Source organism: Falco punctatus (genome assembly GCF_963210335.1).
Source record: "Falco punctatus genome assembly, chromosome: Z".
Classification (NCBI taxonomy): Eukaryota; Metazoa; Chordata; class Aves; order Falconiformes; family Falconidae; genus Falco; species Falco punctatus.
Genome location: NC_137586.1, coordinates 3,088,569 through 3,113,244, shown reverse-complemented (window position 1 = coordinate 3,113,244; position 24,676 = coordinate 3,088,569). Strand labels below are relative to the sequence as shown.

At 49.0% G+C, this 24,676-nt stretch overlaps 1 protein-coding gene across 1 annotated transcript in view; it reads left to right on the top strand.

The window, feature by feature from the left end:
• The first annotated feature begins 515 nt into the window (after window positions 1-515).
• The window catches only part of LIPG (lipase G, endothelial type), an 85,916-nt gene continuing 61,755 nt past the window's right edge, over window positions 516-24,676 (top strand). The window contains exons 1-10 of the mRNA XM_080371623.1: window positions 516-1,598; window positions 1,728-1,924; window positions 2,681-2,860; window positions 3,530-3,641; window positions 4,785-5,009; window positions 5,479-5,721; window positions 6,246-6,366; window positions 6,936-7,154; window positions 8,069-8,161; window positions 9,790-24,676. The exon at window positions 9,790-24,676 is cut by the window's right edge and continues 61,755 nt beyond it. Coding sequence (XP_080227749.1) covers window positions 1,523-1,598; window positions 1,728-1,924; window positions 2,681-2,860; window positions 3,530-3,641; window positions 4,785-5,009; window positions 5,479-5,721; window positions 6,246-6,366; window positions 6,936-7,154; window positions 8,069-8,161; window positions 9,790-9,811 — 1,488 coding nt within the window. The 5' untranslated portion in view covers window positions 516-1,522 and the 3' untranslated portion in view covers window positions 9,812-24,676. The remainder of the gene's footprint in view (window positions 1,599-1,727; window positions 1,925-2,680; window positions 2,861-3,529; window positions 3,642-4,784; window positions 5,010-5,478; window positions 5,722-6,245; window positions 6,367-6,935; window positions 7,155-8,068; window positions 8,162-9,789) is intronic.

Genomic DNA, 24,676 nt, shown 5'->3' with positions numbered 1-24,676 from the left:
AAAATGATGAAGCGTTTGATAATAAGGCTTAGCTGATTTGTTTCCTGCAGGACTAAATCTGATCATGGGCCAGCAGCTGAGAAATCTCTGTCCTTTCTTTTTTAGGCTGCTGCTGTCAGGATGCTGCTCCTCGAGAGGGACCACATGGCTGTGGAAGAGGCTGTGTCCTCAGGACACTCCACTCAAACCCAGGCTCACTGGAGAGCAGCAGTTAACGTCATCTCCAGCCTCCTGAAACAGGAGGTGCTTGGCTAACTCCAAGAATACGCAGTTGGAAATGAAGAGATTCTGGGAATGAACCCCAAGAGGAGGAAAGCAGCAGTCCCAGCCACAACCTACTGCACACACAAGAGCTATGAGAAAAGCTTTTAGGATAGGATAGGATGGAATAGGATAGGATGGGATACGATGGGATATTTCAGTTGGAAGGGACCTACAATGACCATCTAGCCCACCTGCCAACCCACACGGAGCTGGGAGGCGGCTGGGTTGAGCTGGGAGGCGGCTGGGTTGAGCAAGGCTCGGATGGGTGCAGGGAATGAACTCAGAGCTCTGGGAAAGCGCTGCTGGAAAGTCAGATCAATTCTCTCCATCAGTATCCACCAGTGAGGGCCAAAGCAATTCCTGTACCTGCTTTCCCATTCTTTCCCTTGCTGCTGACTGGGTTTAGGCCTTCATCTTTTCCTCATCTCTGCCTGTTGTTCCCCTGCACCTTTTCCCTGCCTTCTCCCTGGCTGTTTTTGTACGCCACAGACCCTGGTGCATCCTCCTGGCTTTCTGCTGCAGGTTTAGAGGGAAGGAGCCACAGCACCGAGGAAGGGGAACAAAGAGAGACCAGGAAACCCGCGTGTCCCAGGGCATCACCTCTTCCCTTCACACCGCATGTGGTGAGATGGCGGCAAAATAAAACAAAATATTCTGTGATGGGCATATAACTGGCAAAAATAAAGGCAATTAAAAAATAGAAGAGGAATAAATGGATACTTTTTCACAACGGAGGATTCAAAACTGTTGATGGAATCGCCAAGGTAACCAAGAAGCAGACTGGCAGCGGAGCAGGCGATGCCCTCTGGGAAGCGCCTCATGCCCACGGTGCCCGGCGCCCCACGAGCAGCCCAGGCCCGGGGCTCCCCCGGACAGAGCCCAGCACCACGGACCCACGGCGGCACCGCGCATGGAGCGCAGCCCCCGCCGCCCCCTGCCCACGCGTGAAACCAGCCCCCGTGGGGCCACCCCCCGTGGGACCACCCCCCCGGGTGACAGCGCCGCGCGCCCACCCGCGAGCACCCCGGCCCCCTCGGCGCTCCCCACGTGGCGCGCTCCCGCCGGCCGCCCCCACGCGGGCCCGCCGCGCCCCGCCCCCCTATTCAACCTCTCGTGACGTCAGGGAGGGCGTGACCAATGAGAGCGGCGCTACCGGCCGGCCCCGCCAGGCCCGGCCCCATCGGGCCACGAGCACCGCCCCGCGCGCGTCCTTAAAGGGCCCCGCCGCCCGCGGGCGCCGCCGTCGCCTGTCCCAGCCATGCAGAGGCTCGTCCTTCTCCTCTGCGCCGGCGTCACCTGCTGCATCGCGGCGGGGGCCGCGCCGCCGGGAGGAGGTAGGTGGGCGGGCGGGCGGGCGCGGGACGGGCTCCCACGGGGCGGGGGGTGTCCCTGGGCTGGGTGAGGCTGGGGGCCGATGGGGGGTCCCGGGCGCTTCGCTGACCCTTCCTCCCCCGTCTGTGTAGATGGCACCGCGGCGGAGCTGCTGGCGGAGGGGCGGGAGCGGGTGCCGCTGGCCAAGCCGCAGGTGAAGTTCCGCCTGCGCTCCACGCGTGACTCCGAGGAGGACGGCTGCCCGCTCGCCATCGGCCAGCGACAGCGCCTGGAGGGCTGCGGCTTCAACGTGACAGCGAAAACCTTCCTCATCATTCACGGCTGGACGGTGAGTGGGTCCTGCGCGGCTCTGGGTGACGCTCAGGCCGGCTGCTCCGAGGCAGCAGACTGCCCTGCGCCTCTAAAATACGTGGGACCCGCGACAAATTCTCACCTTTTGAGCGCTGCGACCTCCCAGGAGGTGCACCTGAGCTCTGCGGAGCAAAAAACACCCCTCCTGGAACCCAGCTTGCTCCCGACTCGCTGTATCATGAAAGGCAACCTGAGGTTTGCCCTATAACCCAACTGACCCACCGCCGGGAAGGTGGCACCGGGCTCGACGCGCACCTACAGGCGTCGTGGCGTTGCAGCTGCCTCCCCTCGGGCTGCCCGGTGCCCTGGCTCCAAAGCAGAGGGCAGGCCGCCACGCTCCGGCTTTCTGCTGCATGCGATGTGGCCGAGCGTGTGGCACGAGGGGGCTTATCAGCTCTGCCAGGGCTTAGGCGAACGGCCGTGCCAGGGCTGGAAAAGAATTTTTTGCAATCCATCAGAGTTTCTGAAACTGGAGAAAAAGAGCGATAAGGTGGCATGTAACGAATGCCTCTCCCGCCTGCCTTAAAAGGCAAGGTAGCTAATTACATCCTGAGTCTCTCTCAAAACCTGTTTTTCTTACACCCGTTAGTGTGGTGATGAGAAGTAGTGGGGCTTGCAGAGGAGCAGCATACAGCTGGAGTGGAATATGTAAATGATATACAAATAACTTAACTGTGAATGTGTAATCTTGGTCCTGTGAGCTGGAAACTAACACCCGAGTCTCTCTTTCTAGATGAGTGGCATGTTCGAAACGTGGTTGGGCAGCCTGGTGTCCGCTCTTCAGGAGCGGGAGAAGGACGCCAATGTGGTCGTGGTGGATTGGCTTTCGCTTGCTCACCAGCTCTACACCGATGCTGTGAACAACACGCGGATTGTTGGAAGAAGCATAGCGAGGCTGCTTGACTGGTTACAGGTAACGCGAGTTAACAACGGTCTCTGTCGTAACACTCCGGGAGGGACTGTTGCACAAGGGAACCAAGTATTCCCCAGCTCCCAGGCTGGCGCGCGGGGAAGGCTCTGGTGTAATCCCAGCCCGCAGGCTTGCTGGGGCAATGGCTCATAGCTAAGGTGCTGCGCTCAGCCCTTGTGCGAGCGTTTCCGCGCTGTCCTGGGAGATGCTGCTTTGCAGCGCGTTGGGCTCGGTGATTCTGAAATACACTTCAAATTTAGGAGTCCTGTCTGAGCCACCTGAACTCCGGAGTTGGGCATGCAAAGCCAGCGTTAGTTTGGCAAGAGGGTAGAAAAGCAGGTCCACGGTGCCATGCTTGGCGCATGAGTCCATGGCCAGTGCTGAGGTCTGCTGGCAGCTCCCTGAAGGAAGGCTGCTCCCGATCCTGCTTAAATGAAGAATATTGTAACTGGGGTTGGAAGCTGGGTACTGTGATCGGGGGCAAACCACAAGCACCATCCAAACTGTTCAGCTGGTATACTTGTCTTGGTGAAATAAAGAACAAAGCATGCTGGTCTGCCTCCTCCTTCCACACTCATCTTAGAATCTGGTCCTACAAGTAGGAGTGGTGCCAGATGACCTGAAAAAAAGGGGGGCAAGTTACCATATCTTTTTTTTTTTCCCTCCTTGCAGGAGAACCCACTCTTCCAGCTTGAGAACGTCCACCTGATTGGGTACAGCCTGGGTGCCCATGTTGCTGGCTTTGCTGGTAACCATGTCCATGGGACAATAGGCAGAATTACAGGCAAGTGGCTTTTTAAACGATCTTTTACCTTTCCTTAGCAGCACTGAGTTTCCCTGAAAAGGCTCCACTTCCTGTGCTGCTGTTTTGGGCTTGCTCACTCAGAAATTACAAATTTCCTGCTTGTGGCAGCAGTGGGGAGCATAGGTCTCCTCACATGAGAGAGCATCTTAATTTTGAACCCCAAATGTAGGGTTTCCATGAAAAACCTCTCAGAGGACAACCCAGTCTTGAGTATAAAGTTAAATGTCGGTTCAAAACAAGTCCAGCTCAAGGTCTTACTATCAAAATCCTAAGTCTGTGGTTTTTGTAATTATGACTGGTAAACTAATGGAAGCAAGAGCTGTCGAGTGCTATTTGTCAGCATGGGATGTTTGGTCAAAAAAAACCAACCCCAAAACCGTCCCACCCCCTCATTCTGAAAATGTTTTGAAGAGAATGCTTCTGACTCCAGAGGAAAGCTGATTTCAACATGTGAGAACTTAAGGCATGGTACAAGGGGTTGCATTCAGCATTTAAACACTGCACTGGCAGTGAGAATTCCTCAGAGGCTAGCAATAAATAGCTTCATTTAGTTAAGCAGGAAAATCACCTAACAGTCAAGTTGGGGAACAGCTCAGCTTCAGGTTGGGCATCAGGCTCAGAGGTTATCAGAACGTCCCCAAGCCACCATGGGATCTCAGATGCAGGGATTACCTGGCTGCTGCTTAAACTTGTATTATCCCTTCCATATGTCCAGTCTGAAAACAGACTAAATGTCACCAAGGCAGCTTTGGCTACCAGGGGTCTCTGTGGGGTACTAGACCTCTTCTGGTGTTCAGTCATCTGCTGCCTTTTGAAATATCTCTTCACTGCGACCTAGCAAAGACTCATTACTTCCAACAGGCCATCTGAAGTCATCACTGTAGAGCAGACTGGTGCTATGACTGGGCTGTATTGCACCAAATGTGCTATGGACCATCTCCCTTTCTTCCCTCAGTGAGCCCATGGGTGAAGACATCCTGGGAGACAGCATCAGCAATGAGGCAGGGACTGTCTGTGTAGCACCTGGTTGGAAGGGCTGCCAGCAGCAGGTTCCTGGCTATATTCCATATGAAATAACTAAACTTCTTACCTGGCATCTTACGTACTGTCTCTTAACACCAGGCTTGGATCCAGCTGGTCCTATGTTCGAAGGAGTGGACCCCAGTAAGCGCCTCTCCCCTGATGATGCTAACTTCGTGGATGTCCTTCACACCTACACGAGGGAAACACTAGGTGTTAGCATTGGGATCCAGATGCCTGTAGGCCATGTTGACATCTACCCCAATGGGGGAGACTTCCAGCCTGGCTGCGGTTTAAGTGATGTCTTGGGAGCAATTGCCTATGGGAGTAAGTTCTCATTACTTATTTTGCCTCTGGTCAGTGTAGACTCCTCACAAATAGACTTGGGTTGATGCTGGGGGGTAATCTGATTTACAAGAGCAAAGAAAACCTTTTTTTTTCTTTCTCTTTTTTCCTTTCAAACTGCCTGTACTACTGGAGGTAGCTGCTAGAAGCTAGACCTGCTTTTAGTTCTGAAGTAGCATGTTCTCACTCTTAACACCTGATGATAAACTATGGTCATCTTATCAGGTCTAGAATCCTGTTTAAAGCTCTCTTCATGGTAGAGAATAAGTGAACAGCCCTCTTCAGTTGTCTTTCACTAACCACTCAAATTGCTGCTGTTTGAAAAATGTTCAAGTTTTGCCATGGTCAGTTCATGTCAGGCTACAAAAAGGCACAGCTTACTAAGTCTTACCAACTGCCAGGGTGACAAATGCTTAAACAAAATGTATCCCTTGCAACTCTGCTTCTCTAGCAATTGGTGAAGTTGTTAAATGTGAACACGAGCGGTCTGTGCACCTCTTTGTGGACTCTCTTGTGAACCAAGACAAACAGAGCTTCGCGTTTCAATGTACTGATTCCAGTCGCTTCAAGAAGGGCATCTGCCTGAGCTGCCGGAAGAACCGCTGCAACGGCATTGGCTACAACGCCAGGAAGACACGGAACAAAAAAAACAGCAAGATGTACCTAAAAACAAGAGCTGACATGCCGTTCAAAGGTATGCTTTCTTTCTCCTTTAGAAAGAACATAGTCTCACCTCTAGAAGCACACTCCCAAAGTCAACGTCAGGAAAGATGTAGAGGTGGAAGAGTAGCACACCTCAAAGCAGCGCAGCACCAGGTGTTAGTCTTTCGCTGTTAGCTGGCCGCATTGCTGTCCTGTGGCATTACTGAGCTCCTTCCTCCATGTGGGATCAACAGGGCTTGGGCTGTAAGGACACTGCCTTTTGAGCAGTACTGCCGTTCACATGTCGTATGTGCAGACCTCAACCTGAGAGCAGTAGGTGTGGGGAGCCCTCCTACTACACTCCCTCCTTCACCGCTCCACTACAGAGTGGACCTGCTGTAGTTGTGTAAATGTCAACTGTGTAATCAGTAAGAGCAGGAAAAAAGTGATTGATGATGACTGAATAAAGAAGGAGCTAGCCTTTGCCAGCCAGCACTGTCTCACAGAGAGCAATGCTGAGCAGTGTTGTCTCCCAACAAAGTTGGTTCCATCTGTGCTCTCCCTCTTTCTCTCCAGTCTACCATTATCAGATGAAAATGCACGTCTTCAGCTACACGAGCTTGGGAGAGGCTGATCCTACTTTCTCAGTCACCCTTCATGGCACCAATGGAGACTCTGAACCTCTCTCTTTAGAAATGTAAGTCGGCTGGCCCGTTGTGTGTACCTAAGGAGGCCACTGGGACTAGACAAGGTGTCATCATTCTTTTTCCTCTGGTTACATTAGCATTGCGCCTGAGCCTAGCAGCCTTACTTCATCACCGTTCAAAAATCCTTTCATCCAGTAATTTAATATAATTTATTGCTGAGAAAGAAATTTGATGTGCCCGGTGTTCTACATATTAGTCTTCACGGCTCATTGTTGAAGTACTTTGTTTTGCTTTTCCCCTCTACCACTGGGATAGTCTGAAAGCACCCATATCTCTGGAGGTATTGTTGACCTCCTTTAGCTTCTGCCAGAAAAAAACACAAGGCATGTCATTCCTCCCTAAGCTATAGAAGGATGGCTGAGCCAAATACATGATGCGTTGTGTTGAACCAGCTATCTAAGCTCACTTTCTTTAGTGTAACCAGTAATTAACTGGTGACAGTTGGATGTGGAACACTTGATAAGCTTCTGAGGGCTCTGTTTAACTTCTCGCATGGCATGAACGAGCATCTGGCATGCTTCCATAGCGAAGAAACGCTGAGTCTCTGCTTGTCTTTCAGGCTTGATCAAATCGGCCTAAACGCTACTAACACCTTCCTGGTCTATACTGAAGAGGACATGGGTGAACTGCTAAAAATAAAGCTCACCTGGGAGGGAACATCTCAGTCGTGGTACGATCTTTGGAAAGAGCTGAAGAGCTACTGGTATCGGCCTGCCAAGTCTTCCCAGGAACTGCATATCAGGCGTATACGTGTGAAATCTGGGGAAACGCAACAGAGGTAATAATTGCATTAGACTGCATGTGAGCTGGCTCGAAACCTAAATCAAAAGGAGAGATGCTCAGAATCTAGCAGACGAAGCTGGGGTTTTGAACTTAGTTGGTATCCTGAGCCATCTTTCGTTTTTAGTGTTACCAGCTAACACTCCCCCACGGCGTAGCAGAGCGGGTTACGTGCCAGCGTGAGGTTGCAAACTAGGCTTTAAGCAAAACCAGGCACCGCAGGTCAGATCTGGGTGTTCTTTTGCTTTATTTACTGTGAAGCTGTCTTGTCTGCCCCTGGGGATTAAATTAGCCCACGGTGAGATGGTTTAGGTGACACGTGAAGGGTTAAAGTACTGACAGCACCAAAAATACTGAGGCATAGATGGGCATGGCTATTATTTACAGCCATAATGTGCTGATCTGGCATAACCAGCTAGACCTAAAACTGCAACCCGTAATGGGGTGACTCCAATCCCTTAAACGCTGTGGTGCTCCCCTGAGATCTCTAACTGGAAAGCCACATGAGCAGCCGACCAGAGGTAAAGGTGCAAAGCATGTAGCACTGCACTCCCAAATCTTGTATGAGTCTTGTTCTGAACGTAACCCAGATATGTCCAAGAACAACAGCTGATGTTGACAATTTCCCACATTTCTCAGAGCTTTAAATACTATCATCTGTAAGGTATTGTGCATCCTGGTTTCTACAATCTATGAAACACAGGGATAATAAAAGCAAAGGTCCCCAAATAAAACATTAAAGCAGGAAAGAAAACAGCCATTCAACAGGCTAATGGCATATCAAGATGCTCCACAGGAGGGATGTCAAATCAAAGAACTTGTCCTAGAATTAGCTGCAATCCATCTCACATGTTATTTGTTGATCACGGAGACAACAGGCACCTCCTCTTGACTTCTCATCCCTCCCTCTAGGTTTGCTTTCTGTGTGGAGGATTCCCAGCTAACCAGTATAACTCCGGGCAAAGACCTCTGGTTCGTGAAGTGCACAGAGGAATGGCGAAAAAGGTAGGGAAAAGTCAGCAAAAAGAAAGCCTGTCTGATGCACATGGCTGTGCTGGGATGAGTGGAGCTTTTCTTTTATTTCTTTAGACTCCTGGGACCTCTTTTCTTTCAAAAAAAGAATAATTCTACTCTAGATTCCCAGCTATCAGACTTAATTTTCATGTATGCCCCTGAACTATCACTGTTTAGGTGATGTTATCCCCACTTCTGATCTTGGTTTGTCATCTTGTACCTTTACATTCTTAGCACCAAATTGGTGTAACACAGTCCTTGGGCCTAAAGAGCCTGTCTGCTTGCTGTCGTGGTAGGTGCTAAAAATGAGGTGCTACCAATACCCAAGATCTGTGTGCAATAGTGGCGAGCTAATTAGAGGCATCTCTTAACTGCCCTGTAAAAGAGCGGAAAGCTCGAGTGCAGGGAGTTGCCTCAAAGATCGTTTCAGCCTGGTAGGAGACCTTGAGCTGCCAAGAAATCTCTTGATTAAAATTTGAGCTCAAGCTGCATGAGCAAGGCACCACTGAGGACTCGCCGTGGTGTTACGGGACTGACTCCTGACACTTCATCTCCAGCTGTGCTAATCTCTTCTGGGTCAGAAGAACGCAAACTCAGCTGTTGCCAGAGCATCTCAGTCCTGCTTAACCTCTGGAGGGACTTTCCAGATGCTGAGGATCAGTCCTCAGAGATGACTTCCAGTAAGTCAGGTCCCAGTGGTGACAGTTTGATTGCTTCAGACTGCCTCTCATCGTCTTTTGAATGAACCCCTGTTCATTTGACTAAATGACAGTCTCCTTCAGATGAAGCCAGCCTTTTGGCCTTTCTTAAATTTCAATTTGTAAACTTAGAGCTTTGTCACTTCTATTCGGGAGAGGAAATGCTTGTTTGGACTAGCAAAGCCCTGTGGAAGTCGTGCTTTGCACAACCCTCTTGGGCTGCAGAGCTGAGCTCAGAAACGTGAGCTGGTACCGTTCCAGGCTTGGCAGAAACCAGCAAGCTGGGCTACAAACGGTAGCAAACGATTCTGTGAATGAAACCCCTGTGCAAAAACTTGTTGCTCTGCCACAAGGCTTGAAAGATCAAGTCAACATTCCTGCAGGTACAATAAAAAGGCTGTTTTGATATGCTACTCAGTAACCCCCATAAAACAGAATTGCTGGCAGATGTGCTTTTCCTGCTTCCTTGTGGTAGTACAGCTTTTGCATGAGGCAGAGGAGCAGAGCTGAGCTCCAGCGCACTCTGGTTTCAAGGAACAGTCCTTCCTCCCAGAGATCACAAGCAATTACTTGCTGCTCTGCTCTCCGTTCCTGCCAAGTCCCTGGAAGGTTACAGTTCCCTGCTTGGAGACTGACTCTGCAAACATCTGTCCACCCTGAGTGGATCTGAACAGGCAGAGTCTAGTGTCAAAACCTGTAGTTTGTTTGCAGCCTGCTGGCGTGCATAATGCCTGCTTCAGGCTCTCATCTGGTAGCTACTGGGCAAAGTGCTGCTTTGACAAAATAAAATACCGACCTGTACTGTCTAAACCTGTTCTTAGTGTCCCAGAGAGTTTCCTAGGAATTCTTTATTACTCCTTAACTTCTGCATTTAAGTAGATTGTTTCCGCCCCCCCCCCCCCCCCCCTCTGCTTTTCCCAGGTCCATCTCAAATTTGCTCTGAAGACTTCTCTAAAGACTCACAACTGAGCAACCTAGATGCACAAAGACCACACAGGTGGCAAGATGCTGTGGCAAAAATCTGGCTTGGTAGCACTTAAAGCAGCTGGCTTTTCAGGACAAAGCATCTTGGATCAGGTGCAAGAAACTGAGGAGCAATTGATGGACCATGGTCCTAGTCCTAGAGTAACTAAAACTACATTCTCCCTTCCCCAAGGAGCCTGGTTTGTGCATTTAACCTTACCTTGACCTGTTGCACGCTGTGATTCGTGCCTTGCTCCCATTAACCAGGACTATGGACGAGATCCTCACAGATCTAGATCTCAGCAATGATCTTCTGGTTTGCCTGCCAGTGGAGTTGAGAAGATAACCATGCTAACTGCCCATCAGGCTGTGGGTGACAGAGCTGCAAGAACAAATTAGCATCTACTGTAGGAGTTACCATGGGTGCGACAGCACCATGGGCTGTGGGAAGATGAGACCAGCACAGGTCAGGCATGTGGGGTTGTTCTGGGGAGGGGTGGGAATAAGCACAATGCCACTTAACTTAAGTTGTCCTTTGCTTGCCTTAAAAATAATCTGTTCTGTGTCTGGCTAATACTGAAGTCTCACTGTGTTACCTTACAAGAAGGTATACTCCGTCCTCCCTGGGGCTGGGGCAGAGCGCGGTGGAGGTGGCAGGTGGTGGAGGTGGCAGCTTGCTCCCCGGCCAGTGCCTGCAGCGAGGCTGCCCCGTCCCACACGTTGGTCTCGTCGTAAGAGGCAAAAGGCTGCTGCCCTCCCACCAGCTGCAGGGGAGGAGGAAGGCAGCGAACCGCGCTGCCTCAGGAGAGCTCTGCACCAGCCCTTTTAACTACTGAGAATGCGTTCACCTCTGTTCAGCTGCTGCTGTAGTACCAGTGCATAATTAAGGCCTTATTTACGTGCAAAGAATTTCACTGAGCCAAACAGACGACCCTGCCCTCGCTGCCCCATCATCCCAGGCTGACTCCCGGTGCCAGGCAAATTGGCTTTGCCCAGTTTGACAGACTCTACAGCTGTCCCGTTTGCTATAGCAGAGTGTACCTTGTCAGAGGTGAACTAGAATATTGGGGGTTTTTGGTTTTTTTTTTTTTTTTGGAAGGAGACTTGGTGTAACAACTCTTAAACTTTTGGCATGCAGAAAGGCAATCTCAAAAAAGCCAGTGTTGACAGGTGGTGCACTGAGTTCTGAAGACTTAGCAAGTCCTTTTGAGGCCTGCAATGCTCTCAGTTTTTGTAGAGCTTCAAGCCAACCAAAGCAAGCACATCTGGAGACTTCCCACCCCCCCCTACCCCCCCGGTTTTATGCAAAGGGTTTAATAACTGAAGCCTTTAGTACATATCTGTGACTTGTCACCGTGCCATACTTAAGAGTGGTTTCAAAGCCCTGTGTGTATATTGTGGGTTTTGTATGACTTAAAATATAATTTATTTCTTATATTGTACATACGTAAAGTTTTAAATGTTTTGGGTTTGAGTAACAGTTTTTATAAGATTTTAAGACAAAATAAAGGGCTTCGTAAAAATCAGTGAAGTCTTGTTACTGATCTACCACAAGCTTTGACGTGCCTCACCAGGACAACAGTCTATGGCCACCTTGTCCCTCTTCTGCAGGTCACTGAGACCAGCAGAAGGAGGACACAAAGGCAAAGCAGCGGCCAGGTGGGTGCTGGCAATTAGGTGCCTTTATCCAGCACCCTCCTTCCAGGTCCTCTCCAGGCTGCGCTGCCATGGTGGGCTTGTTCCCTCCACCCACACCCCCAGTACCTTCAGGAATGGAGCAAAGTCACTCTGTATCCACTCCTGTGTTGCCCATCATACAACATCACAGGTTTTCTTCTACTTTGGCTGAGCAGGGAGGACATGATTTCAACAGTGCCTGACGGATTATTATTATTTTTTTTGGACCAAGTGTATGTACAAAATAAAAATCCCTGTTTGGGTAGCAGTAGAGGGGCTTTCTGTCTGCCCCCTCCCCACAATGGCTGTAAGACACATCCAGCAGGGGAGACTAACAAAAACATTAACCTTCTCTTCCCACCCTGGGTGGTGGTTTGGTTTTTTTTCCCAGCCACAGCAATGTCACTACTGCTTTTGGCTGGGAGAAAGCAACATTTTGTGTTACTTGCTGTCTATGCCTACTACAGTGAACACAGTGAACTCTGGAAAGACCACTGCTACTGCACCAGGATAAGTTAGGGCAAACTCCCTCTTCTCCATGGATTTCAAGCATTAATGCTTTTTTTCTCCATCATTGTTTTTTTCCCCTGAAATGCTTCACCTTTGCCTGACTTCCATGGCTACCCCATTGGCAAACCCTTTTAAGCAAACTTACCCAAGTCTGACCATGAACCGAGTTTTTCCAGCACCATCAAATTTAAGGAAACCTCTCATCATGCCCTGCCTGTGCCTGACACAAAGCAGTGGCACAAATCCAACAGCAACACAATGACTTTGCAAACAAAGTAAATACCTCCAAGCTGTGGCAGATTTACATGAAATTACTTAGGCTTTTCCTATGAAAAGCCCAGCGATGGCTGGCTGCAAGGGAAACCACTTTTGTAGGTTTGGCTGGGCGATGGGGAGGCTGTTTGATGCTTGTAGGGTTCCCAATTATTCTGCACCCCAGAGCTGGAGGTGGTGGGTTTTTTTTTCCCTGATGTGTTCCCATGGGGCTACCTTCCACACCGTGCAAAGAGGAAGGACACTAATACCAGATGTGATTCCAGGCATCTGGGACTCATTTTTGTGTGCATGCTGCCCCTTGGATACAGCTGCAGCACCAGGGCTGGTGCCTCTTGCAGGGTGATTTCCTTGCAAGGACAAGCAGGGGTAGGGCCCTCTCACATCCAGCTGCTCTCTACAAGGAAAAGGGTGAAGAATATAAACTCACAAGAGAGGAGGAACAGGATGCAGCTCTTTCGCATCCATGGGCATCCCCCTCCAGGCATCTGGCCCACCACACAGCAGATGCAGGTTCCCAAATGCATCACTCCTGCTGCTCATTAACATGCATCCCTTGCATGCACAGCTCCCCTTGTCTAATGCACAACCAAACCCACAGAACCAAAAACACAAGCACGCATAAAATTAAAAAAGAAATGCTCCCCTCTTTAAGTCCGTAATGAGTTTCAGATCAGCCCAGCAGGCACATCCCAAACCTGTGCCAGGCAGGGCTGAGGCTGCAGGCTGGACCTGCTGTGGGGCTGACCACTGCCAGCCCGGCATCCCTCCCACTCCCCCAGGTTTATTTGGGAATCGCTTTTTCACAGCCACTCCATTCAGCCCCGCGAGTCAGGTCCCACCAAATGGCTGGCCGCGTCTCCAGAGGAACAATACATCCCACACGGGGAATGCTCTATAGCCCCCCTTGCCCCCCACCAGCCGGGGCTGCCCCAGCGCTGGCATCTGAGTGCAGGCACCCGCTCCCGTGAGTGGCAGCGGTCGGGATGTTTCAACCCAGCAGAGCCCCGCATCCCTGCTTTGGAAGCTGAACACAAAGTCTGTTCAGAGTTTGCTTCCCCGTCTTCCACTGTCACACCACCCCTTTGGCCGGTGCTGTAAGATGGGCACGGGAGACGCTGGCCGTCTCACACGGACAGTTCCCAAGCTACAAAACCCTGGGTGGGATAAATCCAACACAACAGCTGTGTTTAAGAAGCAAAAGATGAGCCAATCCTTGCGGGAACAAGGACAGCACATTCTTTGCTGGTGTCATGTGCTGAAAGAACGAGGCAGCCCCGCTCCCCCAGGTAAAGCTTTTCCATGGTCTCCAAAAGCAGCCTCACCAAAAGATGATCGTGACTGTCCAAGAAACCCAAGATCTCGCTCCTCAGCCCACGATAAGGAGTTGTAATTTTACGCCTGTTCAGATGCTGACATTCCAACATAAATTATACAGCTTATTGCCTTCCCAGCAATCCAGCCCAGCCCAGCAGCGGACACAAAGAACCTGGCAACTTTTACAAATCCAAGCAAAGGTACTGGGAGACCTCACGGTGCCCAGAGGGATGGGTAAAGCCGCTTGACCCAGAGCTGACCCAAGTTTAAAAACAAAAATCGGATCACTCTTTGGTGCTCCGTTACTGGTTTTTCCTATCTCTGTCCTTTCTGTTCTAGTTGTTTTGCAGCTGTTTCACAAAGCTTTAGGATGTTTATAGCAAACCATATAAAGAAGACAGGGAGTGCAAATGTTTAGAATCCTTTTCTTCTGACCTGACTTGCAATAAGATTGAAAAATGAGGAAAAGGGACCAATAAAACAAGGCTTTCCAGGCAATGCTGTTCCACCTCTCCCAGCCGGCTGTCCTAATTCCTGCAAACAGGCAAACCAGCTCAGACAAAGCAAGAAATGACACAACACTAAATGATACAAGACTTGGACCAAACTTTAAGGCAAATCTGGTTCATTTTTTTTTCCTTCCTTTCCATATGGCTTTCCATATCCTGTTTTTGGCTGAAAACAGATGTGTCCTACCAAATTATGAAGAGAAAGCCGTGTTCAGCTTAGCTGGAGCGAAGCAAGTACACTGAAACAATCTTCACTCCCATGCCATAAAATCTCCAGACGTTAACGAGAAGAAGATCCACGCTCTGCAGATCTCTGTGAAACAGCCAAGTCTGTCGGTTCTTTGAATAAACCATTAAAGAAACACCCATGGAAAAGCTGGGTTCTATATTATTCATGCATTGCAGTGGAGGGAACGTCTAATGACAGGTCTCAAAACATCTGTTGGATAATAAAAAGCTGGAAATTTCTCTCTAGATTTCAGAACGGTGGATCTGCCTGATTTACAGCCGACTAAGGTTATTTAGAAAGCTTGCTGCTCGCTGTACATGAGGAACACAAATCCATGTGATATTCATCATTAGCCTGCACCGCTGTGCAGAACATCGCAGCACAAAGCAAGGGAGCCTGGGAGCGAGCACCACACACCTTTCCGTGATCAGGTGAGGCTGCCATCCTCGACATGTTAACATGCAAATAGCTGAGTTCCAACACAATAAAAATCAACTGACAGCACAACAAGATTAACAGCTTTGCCTTAAGAGTACTCCACAAGTCAGCCATAAACCCCAGATGCCTTGACCTTGGATAACTGTACAGCACGCACACCAGAAGTTTTCTCTCCTGAGCAGTTTTCACACATAGAAAGAGTTTCCTTCACTTACCAAAGCTTTCTTCTGCTAGTTCAGCCTGGTCTAAGGGTCTGCACCCCCATCCCCATATAATGCACCAGAAGGTAAAGGAAACTGAGACTTAAAAGGGAGAGAAGGACACTCATAACGGCTGTTCTGGTAGAACGCCGATTCTCAGGAAAGCAGCAGCACTTTTCTGCACTACATATTTGCCCTAATGATTTCTGTAAACAAAGCCAAAGCTGCAAAAGCAGGAGCACATCAGCTCTGCTGCGAGTTGTGTCTGCAAAGCTTCCTCCCGGCCACGAAGGCGGTCGCTCCAGAGCCCTCGTCCCCAGAGCTCTGACCCACCGCTTCCCCACAAGTTCAGGTTCACCGGCCAGGGCACTGCTCAGCAGGACACGCAGACCAAGCACAGCTAGGCACGTGCACAAGTCCTCCAGATGGGCTCCCTTTGAAATTTCCAGGAGTTTTTCCTTGGATTTCAGGAGAGGTTCAGTGGAGTTAAACCCACAGAGAAGTGCTGGTCAAGGAAGGGGACAGAAGCCGCTGCTTAAATGCTTAGGTGAGAAGCCTGTTCTGTACTTTGCAAGACTAATTAAAGAAGGCATAAATTTAGAAAAATTAAACCTCATACACATTTTTGTCCTGTTTCTTCTTCCCATCATAGTCAGTTGCCGACCGAAATTCCTGTCTAAAGTCCAAGCCACATGCTGCCTCCAAGCCAGCTCCAGTAACAACATCAAAGCCCTGACCTAGGCTGATTCCGCGTTCTGGCCAACAGCTACTTAACAGGACACGATGAACTCTGCATCCAGTGCATCTTCACAAAGATGAGCCAACAGAAGCTCTGGTTTTGCAGTTTGATCCAAAAATCCTCAATTAGATTTTGCTGCTCTGTAATAGGATTTTAGCATTTTTTTAAAGTTGCTGCCCCTTCCCAACTGGAAGACCATGAGAAACAAGTAGAGAAAACCTGCCAGCTATGTGGGAGAAGCGATAAACCTGATTATATAAATGAAATGTTGTCAAATGATTAAGGGGGAAAAAAAAAAAAGAAAAAAAGAAAAGGAAGAGTTAAAAAAAACCCAAACCACAAAACCAGACAAACCCACCAGTGTTTCCTTTTCTTCTAGTCCTATTACAAGTTATTAAGTAGTGGAGGAAGGCAAGGACAAAATCAAGTAGACTTACGATATTTAAATAGATACTATCTCCTTAAGATAATAATCACTAATACTGGAAATAACTAGGACAGCAGAAAGCAACCAGAAAATTTTTTCCACTCTTCTACTTACACTAAAATAGCGTGTTTAAAAAAAAAACAACCAAAAACCAACAACAAAACATTTTGATGAAGACTTAATTCAAATTACATCCTGTACAGGCCACTGCAGCCAAAGCCAAGCTCGGCTGTTCGTCGTCCCGGAAACCATCCAGAAAACAGATTTTTTAGTTAATTCTGCATAATCACAACTCCTCTCACCTTGCAGCTTGTGAAAGTCAACGTGCACCCATGTTTCTGCAGCCGCATGCTGGGGTTTGCTCCCACTCACCAGCCACTGCCTCTCTCCAGTAGATCCATATCAGTGTTCCTCATTGATTTTTCTGCCAAGCTTTAGAAGAACCAGCCCCTTCCACCCCTGCCTACACTTGGAGGAACCATGAGCCTGTGCTGTTCTCCAAAGGCTCAATAATCTGTGCCCAAGTGTTAGCTGGAGAATTAAAACCCACAGTGGCTGGAGACAGATCCCCCTCCAATCCCCAGGTCCAAGCCCACCTCTTTTCCAGTCTTCTCCCTTCACCTTCTCCATTTCCCATACTATTAACTTCTCTCCACCATGAAGCTCTGCTCCATCCACCTGGCCTCACCACTCCCAACCCATCCACTGAGACGTCACTACCCCGGAGGTTCTTCCCACCACCGCTGCCGAGCAGCAACCCCACAGCACAGAGCTTGACCGAGAACAACCCACATTGCAACTCCCTCCAAAGCTCAGCCAACATCCCCAGCTCCACTTCGTCATCTCCCTGTGTGCTCAGCCCCCCATATGTAACTCCTGAAAGACTCTGAGCAGCCCCTCCCCTCCTCAGCTGAGGAACAGCCAGGCATAGAAGAGCATCCAGCTCTTCTGGAAGTGCTTGAGTCTGAGCTGCTCCCACACTGGAGCAGAAACCCCACTGGTGGCCCCAGTAACACCTGGGGTAAGATGAGCATTGACATCACCTTAGTGAGTGGAGAGCACTCCTGTGTCCCCGCACCTCCAGAGCCACGCATCAAGGTGGCTGAGATCAGGGAAGTGATTTTATAAGGTCTGGCTGTAAACAGTGACACAGGAGAGCTTGCTCCAGTCAGGCCACCATCTGCTCCCTGCCATAACCCTTTGGGTGCTGGTGAGGCTGGAAGAGATGCAATCCCTAGCTCTGCTTGTGCAAAACCACTTGGAGCTCTGTTCTTTCAACCTGCATCCTCTCGTAGGACTTCTCTGGAGAAGCACTGCTAGGAGCTTCTCCTCACCTACGTCTTACCACTGCAAAACTCTACCAAACTTCCACAGAGAGGTGGAAGGCACACACACATTGCTGCCCCTCTTGGCTGGGTCACGCTGCTACTGGTGGCCACCTTGTAAAGCCAATGCAATAAACACCTTCCAGGCGGTGTGGGGGTACCCACCAGGAGCAGGCATGGTGTGCCTAGCCATGGTGGAAGCCACCAAAGGACAAGCCTGTTTGCCAAGCATCAACCCCCTCTCGCTGGAAGATGCTGTAGGAGCCAAACAGCACATCCCAAACATCAAAGGCTCCTTCCTTGAGATCTTTATGGATCCTGGCTTGAGCGTTTGGAAGCAGCAGCTACTCCCAGCAAAAGCAACCTTTCCTGGGAAGTCTGCAAGATACACTGGGGTTGCAGTGCTTATTCCTGTGCTCGGCTGTCACATCAGCAACTTGGGAAGGATATAAGGGACGAGAGCTCTCCTCCCCTGTGCTTCTAAGGTATCATCAGCTGGTGATCATATCCAGCCCTTACCTAAATTTGGAGTTTGGGAATTCCAGTTGAAGGACCATGTCCTTCCCTGGCCAGGCTCCTTGCCATGCTCAGGGGGGATCCGCCGTGGCTGTACAACAGAGGAGCTTTGCTCTCTGCTGACTCTTACCAATTGGATTTTATTTATTTCTTTATTTTTTATCAGGATAAAGCCACCTGCTTTACACCAGCTCCACACCTGGCCCAGAGAACTGAACCAGCTGCTCACTGTCAGGGGCAAGCCTGGGCTGATTTACACCTTGGGAGACGGGCACATGAGCAAGTGCATTTGTTTGTAAACCAAGGATGATTTATTCCTCTTTTATTAATTCAGTATCCTTCAGAAGGCACACCATGTCAGCCCCATTCAGCAGCCCTTTTATTTATTATTTTATTCCTGCATAATCCACGCTTCAAACAAAGACGCACATTGTTCTTCTCTGTGGCTGACAAACAACGTGTTTTCTTAAATTCCTGCTGTGTTGTTTTCTCCCAGTTTTGCTGAATCAGCTTTTAACTTCCATTATAAAAGCTTTTTATTTAAGAATGAAGAAAAATCTGTTTTTCTAATCCTGCTGAGTTACCTCCTTACACAGCTTCAACAGGATTTTGTTGCTCCAACAAGCCAGGAGGCTGTGCCAGCTTACCCGCACTGCTCTGCCCAGAGTATCCCATCCCATGGCTTTAATGTGACTGCGCAAGAAACTGCAAGAAACAATGCAAAGGACTGAGTCTGGGCTCAGGCATAGATATATATATAGCTTTTTCATCCTGCTTCTGGGGTAAAAAAAATAAAAAGAGAAAAAAAATCTGTAATTGTTGACATGGCTGCAGATTTTAGGAGCTGTAAACTTGAATTTTGCTGTGAACGGATCCACCACCCCATGATAGAGAGGTTCAGGGAAGGTCACAGGGAGCCAAAAAAAAAAAATTCACACTGCTTGTTAAAACTACAGATGCTCTCTGTACCCATTGCAATTAGAGCTGACCTATTGCAAAATACACACCAAGCATCTCCTTCCTGGCTGCTGGGCTCCTGCTGACGATCTGGAGACTCTGGAGACGACGCTGAAGCAATCACAGTTGTAATATTTTGACTGGCTGTTTGACTACAAAAAAGGCCTCTGGTTAGAGCACAGAACAGCAAAGTAGATTCAAGGTTGGTCATCAACACTGATACTTAAGGACAACCTTAAGGTCACAGACTAGCCCAGACATACCAAATATGCTACAAATGCCTTGGCACACTGCCCAGGCCAGCTTAGGGAGGTTGCTGGTCCCTATTCCTGCAGGATGCTTAAAGCCTATCCAGGTATTCTGGTCTTGAACCCTGAAATCTCTCAACTGCATGCCCACAACTTGCTGCTCTCACCACACCGACCATCCGTGATTCTAGGTGGAACTGCTTCAGGTGTGGACATGAGCTGTTTGTTGAGGCTTGAGAGGTGGGAAAGCCTGGTTGAAGGTGATTTTTCAAGGGTGAAATCTATTTAAAAAGACAAACATTTATGTTGGCCCCATCTTGAGCTTGTGGTTTCTCTCTTTGAGCTGAAAGTTTGATGACTTCAGATCATTCTATTGCAGATCCACCACAAATGCAGGACGATGTTGCAGAGCGTATGAAGGCTCCCAAGGGACATCGCATGACGTGCCAAGTCTGACCCCAGCTAGCCATGTGGCAATGCTGCACGCAGCTTTCTGTAGGCACAGGTTAGAATAAGCAGAAAGACACAGTCCCTCTCGACCCCATGTGCCATGTCAAGGACCAGCGTTGACCAAGGGTGAACAAAGGACACGCTTATTTTGGCAACTCCAGCCTTTTTCAGCAGTAAGAGAATGATAGCAGAGCTCCCACCTCACTGAAGGCTGCAGAAGAAGTAGTCCCTGATATTGGGTCACCAAGGGGTAGCTTTGAATTCCCAGCTCCTGGGAACAGTCTGGCCCCCAGCACGTTGCTTGCACCCTGAAGGGAGCACACAGAAAGACCACGTTGCTGCTGAGGTCCCTTATTTATCCCATAAAGCTGCAGGGCAACCTCCCACCAATTACCAGAGTAAAACCAACTTGCGCCACTCACCCACGGCCAGACCTCTGGGGTAACAGCTGAGTGATGCGTTCCCCAAGCACCTCCAGGTTGGGGGTGTTCAGGCTGGGGGCATCGCAGTGGAAGGGCCATTTGCTGTCAGATTGCAAGCCAAAGCAGTGGCATTCCTACCCAAGTACAACTGGCATTGCAAAATAAGTGAGGCAGAGAAGAAGAGAAAGCTCAACCCCTTCCAAATCACACAGAAACCCCAGAGACGTCAAAGACACACACACAAAACCAAAGAAGGAGTCTGAAAGAAGAATTTGTGCAGTAAGATCACAGATAAAGCCCTTAGCTTCTGACAGCACTTCTGATCTTATCCATGTTGGCCTTTATGGTCCAGTTCAGGGTGCTAAAATAACCCAACTGAGTACTTGTAAGGTGTTCAGGTGCCGAAGGAAGCAGGCAGGAGCAGTGGGCTCCTCTGAAGGGCTGCCTTCAAAGGATGCACCCAGCCATGCAGAGGATGTGGCCCCCCTGCCCGTCCCTTAATGACCTCCCCTTTGTATTCACCATCTGCTGTTATCATGTCCCTTATTCTTCAAAACACTCAGAAGATGGCAATACTCCCTGCAAAAAAAGTCCTTGCCTGGGGCAGAGGAGACCACACCATACCCAAACCCAAAGCCCCAGACCAGTTCTCCAGCATGTTTGCAAGTGCCCCTGCCAGGATTTGGCATTTTATGGACTTTGTGGTCAATGCTTTCGCTTGTCAGAAGTCAAGAAAAACATGTTTTGTACAGGAGTTTCTACATACACAGGAATTTCAATCTTGGAACATACCAGACCTCTAGATCTGTAGATAAATCCTCTTCTCAAGTCTATACTCACCTGCTTCACAGGGCCCGGGTTATGTCAACCCTTCCTTGACCTCCTTCCTTGTACCTCCTGGAAAAGCTGGCCCAAGTAAAGTGAGAGGACACTAGAGCAGACCTCACACCGCTCTAAGCCCTACCTTTGACGTGAAAATCAACAAGTTCAGGTTATTAAAAGGTGCTTGGAATTCCAAGAGCCTCAGAAGGCGGGGAATGCCTCCTACCACGTGTTTTCATCCTCCTACCATGAAGGGGTCCTGCTCTTCGCCAGGGTTCTCCACATATGGGTCAGAACACAAAGACCTGAGGGAGCTCCCCAAGCAACCAACCTTACTGCAAGAAGTACATGTTCTCACTTTTTGGCCCTTAGACCTCACTGACAGGTATAGAAAGCAGGCTGGAAGAATGAAAACCAGAAGCACACTTTGGGATGAGTTTTGGAGCACGTGGCTGCATGGCCACATGTGCTCAGCCCCCGGCACGGTGGAAAGGGGAAGAGGTGCATACATGCACCTTGTCTAAATTATCAACATCCTGTGGAACACGGTCTGTGGATCTGAAATATCCATCTAGCTATTGATATAGACAGTGGTAAAACAATCGGTTACCCCAACAACTCCTCTGCAGTCTCTATATGGAGGTCTTTATCCCTTTTTCCTTTAAAAACAGTAAAATAAAAATCACATTTAACTCTTCAGCTCTTACGACAGCAAAATTTTAGCTCCCAACTTAAATGCCTGAAGTGAAATTTTAGATCAATTTAAACACCTCATGTGAGGATGTAATAGCTGACTTCTTGGACTTTGTTGGGGTTTTCCCCATATTTTAAACAGGGGGAAGAGCAAACATGGAATTAGCTAGTAAAATCATCACTGCTACCTGGTAAAAAGACAAGAAATTATGTCAGACACTGTAGCATCTGAACCCTATTTGCTACCAAGGAGAACAAGATTATTTTTTTTTTCTTTGTCTCTCATAAACCATGTTTGTTTTGTTTCAAACCACATTTCCAGAGCCTGGCTCTGCAATATGATATTTTTCTTGACTGAGTTGAAGAATAATCCATTTTTCTCTCATCTGGAAACACCTTACAACAACATACTCTGCATTTATGGAGCACCTTTAATCTTGGCTGAAGCATTTATGGACCAGGGGCCTCATTCCACTTTCAGCTACATCTGTGCAAGCCCATGCTGGTCGGGAGAGAGGCGAGTTAAAGGAGGGCAAAAATCACTGCAGTGTGTGCAACAGCAAAACAAGAATTAACTCCATATGAAGCCCATTTGGCTCTGGCAGGGCTTATTTGTTTTCTCTATTCCTGGTGCTCAGAGCAAAGAGAAGATAAAGACATGGCGGTAGGTCACCTTGCATAATAGAGCAGAATTGCTTCCAGGGGATTTAATTGGTGTGGGAAAGATAATAGATCTCAGAGGCCTCAAAACAGATTGAAATCCCATTATTCCAGGTGCTATACAGGTACCCACTAAGAAAGGCGCTTCCCCAGGGATCACATTGCGTAAAGCAACAATGTGAAGTGTAGGAAGGGAAGTTAAGGTATAAGAAAAAGCGAGGCGAGACAGCCAGGTCACAAAACCCATTAATAGCTCCCAGTCCCCTACTGTACCTGCTGAATCCCTACGCACACAAGCACAGGTTAATTACCTCCCTCCCCTGCCCTTCAGGCAGCCTCAAGAGTTTGATGTCCATCCACGAATGAAGACCTCATATAACACTAACATAATACACAATGTTCCCAAAACACCAAGGTCTTTTAGAAGCTATTAGGAAACCCCCCTCCAGTGTGAAGCACCAGGCGAGCCAGAGGCTCAGCGCCCTGAGGGCATGCAGTGCTCGCTGTGGAACTGCAGCAATAAGCCCTGAGCTGCTTCATGCCACTCTGCTGACAACCAGGCTTCTGGTGGGTCTGACCTGACAGGGTCTCCAGAGGTTGAGCATCTGCTAAAGCTTTCACCTGGAGGGGCAGAGATGGTGCTATTCTTTCAGAGATCTCCCCAGTGCATTCACTGATGGATACCAGGAAGAACTCTTTGGCCAGTTTTCTTTCCCCAGATCTCCCTGAGTTTTCAGGCAAAATACACAAGTTGGGCATACTGAAGGGATTCTTACATTAAAAAAACCAAACCCCCAAAATAAGAGACGCCCAACACCAGCACCACCTGCCCCAGCCCAGGTTCCTTCTCTACCTAGATGAAATAAGGAATTTCTTCTCCCAAAACCCCCCCGTGGTATTCCCTAAAGCTTCAAAAGCCTTTTTCTCAAGACAAGGACTGTGTTGGAGGCAGAGAACTGGAATGAGACCGACCCATGCCCACAGCACACGGTGGGTGATGGTGCAGACCTCTCCTGCTGCTGCTGTAGCACTGGAGTCCCCCGGCTCCTCTCTGGCTGCTCCCAGCCCCAGAGAAAGCAAGACAGACCCCACAGAGGAACTATTTTGTTTGAAGGGCTTAGCCGGAAGGCTGCCAGGTGGAACCCGGCCAAGAGACAGCAGACCGTGACGGACAGACCCACACCATTTAGACAGCAGCAGCTACCCAAGGGAGGAATCCAGCCACGGAGGGCAAAACACACGGACACACACGGACACATCCACAATCACATGCGGCCTGTTTTAGCCAGGGGACAAAGTTTATTACTCATTTAAGTCTTGTCAGGCTTTCAGGGCTGGAAGAATGGTGGTGTGTGCACGTGAACCCACGCCTCCGCCAGGGATGAACAAGTCATTTGCATGTGAAGCGAGTCACCGATCCCATTCCCAGGAGGTTTACTTGATGCATGGCTTAGCAGAGGGGCAGTTCAGTTTTATTTACCTCCAGACTTGGCACACTGGTGGCTCCACGTTCACCAGCAGCTCCGAGGACAAGCCCCATGAGCCAGCTCTTATTTTCAGAGGCCACATAGAAAGATGGTGGCTGCAGGTCTGCAAGGAACTGCTGGCTCCTCCAGACTTCCCACTCCCAGAGCCCGGTCATCTCCTCTACAATTGACACTCTGAGGAGCTGAAGACTTTCCTGAGCACTCTGGGTAGAAGTGGTCCTTCTTAATAATTTTTTAAGATATCACGCTGTCAAAAATAAATATACTATTTCTATAGGAACCTGCGCACCTTTAAGTATGGGCAGCTGGGTGTGAACCTCCTCTGGCTTGTGTGCTGCTGGAAGAGGAAGGTTATGCTACATGCCACCAGAGGATCAGTTGCTCCTCAGCCAGCACAAAGTTCTCAGGTTTGACCTTGGCCTTCTAGCATTAGCTAAGGCCGTGCTGTCCAAAACACAATCCCAGTTTCTCAATTTCTGTTTGGCTGCCCCAAGTGCAATTAAGACAAAAAGCATGTGACATGCATGCAAGAGTAAAGAATTTCTTCTACTTATTTAACCAGAAAGTCATGTTGACCAAATAACAACTGAAGTGGGACTTGTACTCACTTACTCTCCACTTATTAGGTAGGAAGTACTTTCACAAAGTTAAAAAGATAAGTGCCTGCACGACAGAGCTCCTACTCCAGGAGCAACTGTAAAATCCTTCTTGTTAACCAGTTCTGAAAGCTGAGGCAGGTATTGGGAAGACCGCTGTCCTTAGGCTTGCAATCTTAGACACAATCTACGCGATAGGTGGACGCCACAGTATTCATGTTCGCCATTATAGCACACATGCAATATAAGATGTCCTCTCTGAAGAGATTTTAGCTACATTCAGCGCTGCATAGTTTTTGTGGGCAGATGAATATCAGCTTCAGTGTCTCAGCAACTTGCATGCCCAGATT